The following is a 2,694-nucleotide window of genomic DNA, read 5'->3' as shown; positions in this document are numbered from 1 at the left end:
ATATATATATATGTCTATAAGAGTATCCACAATTCTATGTATTTAAATATTTTATTATTAATTATGCCTGTAGCTACAAATAACTCAGACAAATGTTATATTTGCCCTTTTTTATACTTAGGTGGAACCTGTTGCTACCACTTCTGATAAGATCAAAATTGAAGTAGAGGATGAATGCGAAATTATTCAGGTAACTACTATCATTAGTTAACGTATTATTAAATATATATATATGTCTATAAGAGTATCCACAATTCTATGTATTTAAATATTTTATTATTAATTATGCCTGTAGCTACAAATAGCTCAGACAAATGTTTTATTTGCCCTTTTTCTATACTTAGGAGTGGTATAAATCTATTGCTGCCGCTTCTGATAGCATCAAAATTGAAATTAGTGATGAATGCAAAGAAATAGTTCAGATAATTATTAGGAAATTTGTATATTATACAAAAATAATATAAATAATTTATATTAATTATAACAGTATTTTATAATATTTTAATAAATTATTGTCATACTATATTATTTTATTGTTTTTATTGCTTGTTGTTATATTTTTCTAGGTAATTATATATAATTGCTTTAGGTAATTACATAAGTTATTTTTCTGCTCTTACTATCATTAGCTAAGGTATTTTATATATAACATAATAAAATAATAAATTTACATAGTTTTGTATGTATTGAATGTCTTTTATAATTAGTTCTTTAACCACTCATCTTTAGTTAGCTATAAAACACCAATTGAAGCCTTTAATCTTGTAAAACAATAAACAAAAAAATATTTGGCAGTGAGATGAGAATTAGTTATTTTATTTCTAGAATGAAGATGACAAATTTAAAGAGTGTGATCCAATGGACAGTGATGAAAATCAGTTAAATCCATTCCAAATAAAAACAATTTTTTTTAATCATTTATTTTATTTTTAATCTTATATCTTGATAAATTATACGAAGAGATAAAAATCTTTTATATTTTTTCCTTCTTTGTTTTATTCTTCTATCAGTTCCATACTTTTGTATTGTTAATTATTATCTTCCATGAATGGTCTCTTCCTGAACCTCTAATAAGTGAAATATAGACACCAATTATAATATTTATAATCTATATTTTAAACTTAAATTACAGTAGATAAATGTCTTAATTAAAATGTTGTTATTTCAGATTGAGAGTGATGATCCATCAGAATATGGAGAACTAGAGGTGATTAAAGTTATCAATACAGAGCATGCTATTTTATGTAAAAATGTAATGGATTAAAAACCAAAATTTATTTATATATATAATAAGAGCAGGTGGCTCAGTGGTAAGGGACTGTGCTACTAACTTCAAGGAACCAGGTTGGAATCCAGCTGCAGCAGATGTTAATTCACTAGTTTCAGTAATATTAATTAATTAATTTCACTATAGCCATGAGTCAACCCATTATATTCAGAAGCCCTCCGGGGTCTGCCCAGCATCAGGAAGTGGGTACCTTTCATTGAGTAAAAGTCTGGCTGTCGTCTGTGATTTTGACCGAATTACCTCCTTGAATAACCATTGGTCTAGTAACAGTACAGTGGCCCTTCATTTGTAGTTCATTTGCAGTACAGATTTAATTGTTTTTATATTTATATATATAATGTTATGCATAAATGTTATAAATTAGAAACAAACATTTTAATATTAAATTTTCCTTAAGCATGTTCATTAAATTTCAGGATATTTTTTATTTCCTGAGAAATACAGGCATAATATTTATTAGTATAAATTTATATTTAGATTTGGATTTGAATTAATTTAATAACTTGCATTATAGGAGATAAATATCTTGATTGAAATGTTATAATTTTCAGATTGGCCGTAACTTTACAACAGGATTTGGAGAACTAGAGGTGATTAAAATGATCAGTAGAAATTATTCCTCAGAAAATTAATAGAACATATTTTATGATTTTGTTCAAAATAGGAATAAATTAAGAATTTCATAAGAAGTATAAGGATTCATATCTTAAATTATTAAATATTGATCAATAATTTACTTCTTTAAGACTAATTACTACTTTTTTGGGGGGAGGGAGGAGGCATTTTCTGCATTTAAAATTAAAGCTAATGAATCATTCAATATATTAATAACAATAGTATAATCATATATAATAATTTAATTTTTCTTTTAATTGTGATGGAATCAATCTAAAAGTCATGCTAAAAACAATGTTTGTTAAATTTTAGGATATTTTTCATTGCATCAGACATACAGGCACAATATTTTGTTGTAAAAATAGATATTTAGATTCAGATTGAACTAATTTAAACTTACATTACAGCTGATAAATGTCTAAGTTAAAATGTAATTTTCAGGAAGAAAATGATAAATCAGAATCTGACATACTAAAGGTGATTAAAGTGATGAATACAGAGCATATTATGTTATGTATAAATGTAATTGATTAGAAACAAAAATTATAAAATGAAAATACCCTAAGCATGTTTATTATATTTCATGAATTTTTTTTATTCCTCATTCATACAGGCAAAATATTTCTTGCTAAAAATAGATATTTAGATTTCTATTTGAGCTTATTTAAACTTACATTACAGAGGATAAATGTCTTAATTAAAATATTGTAATTTTCAGGAAGAAAGTGATCCATCAGACTCTGACATACTAAAGGTGATTAATGTGATAAATACAGAGCATATTGTTTTAT

At 25.1% G+C, this 2,694-nt stretch overlaps 1 protein-coding gene across 1 annotated transcript in view; it reads left to right on the top strand.

The window, feature by feature from the left end:
- Window positions 1-63: 63 nt before the first annotated feature.
- LOC106690960 (uncharacterized) overlaps window positions 64-2,694 on the top strand; it is a gene marked incomplete in the record, with an annotated part of 7,850 nt that continues 5,219 nt past the window's right edge. Inside the window, 5 exon segments of the mRNA XM_014436577.3 lie at window positions 64-69; window positions 122-190; window positions 1,169-1,207; window positions 1,840-1,878; window positions 2,622-2,657. Of these exon segments, the coding sequence (XP_014292063.3) occupies window positions 64-69; window positions 122-190; window positions 1,169-1,207; window positions 1,840-1,878; window positions 2,622-2,657 (189 nt within the window).

Source organism: Halyomorpha halys, unplaced genomic scaffold (assembly GCF_000696795.3).
Source record: "Halyomorpha halys isolate HHAL.00 unplaced genomic scaffold, Hhal_1.1 Scaffold1992.1, whole genome shotgun sequence".
NCBI lineage: Eukaryota > Metazoa > Arthropoda > Insecta > Hemiptera > Pentatomidae > Halyomorpha > Halyomorpha halys.
Note: the sequence above shows the minus strand (reverse complement) of the source record. Positions and strands in the feature narration are given on the sequence as shown.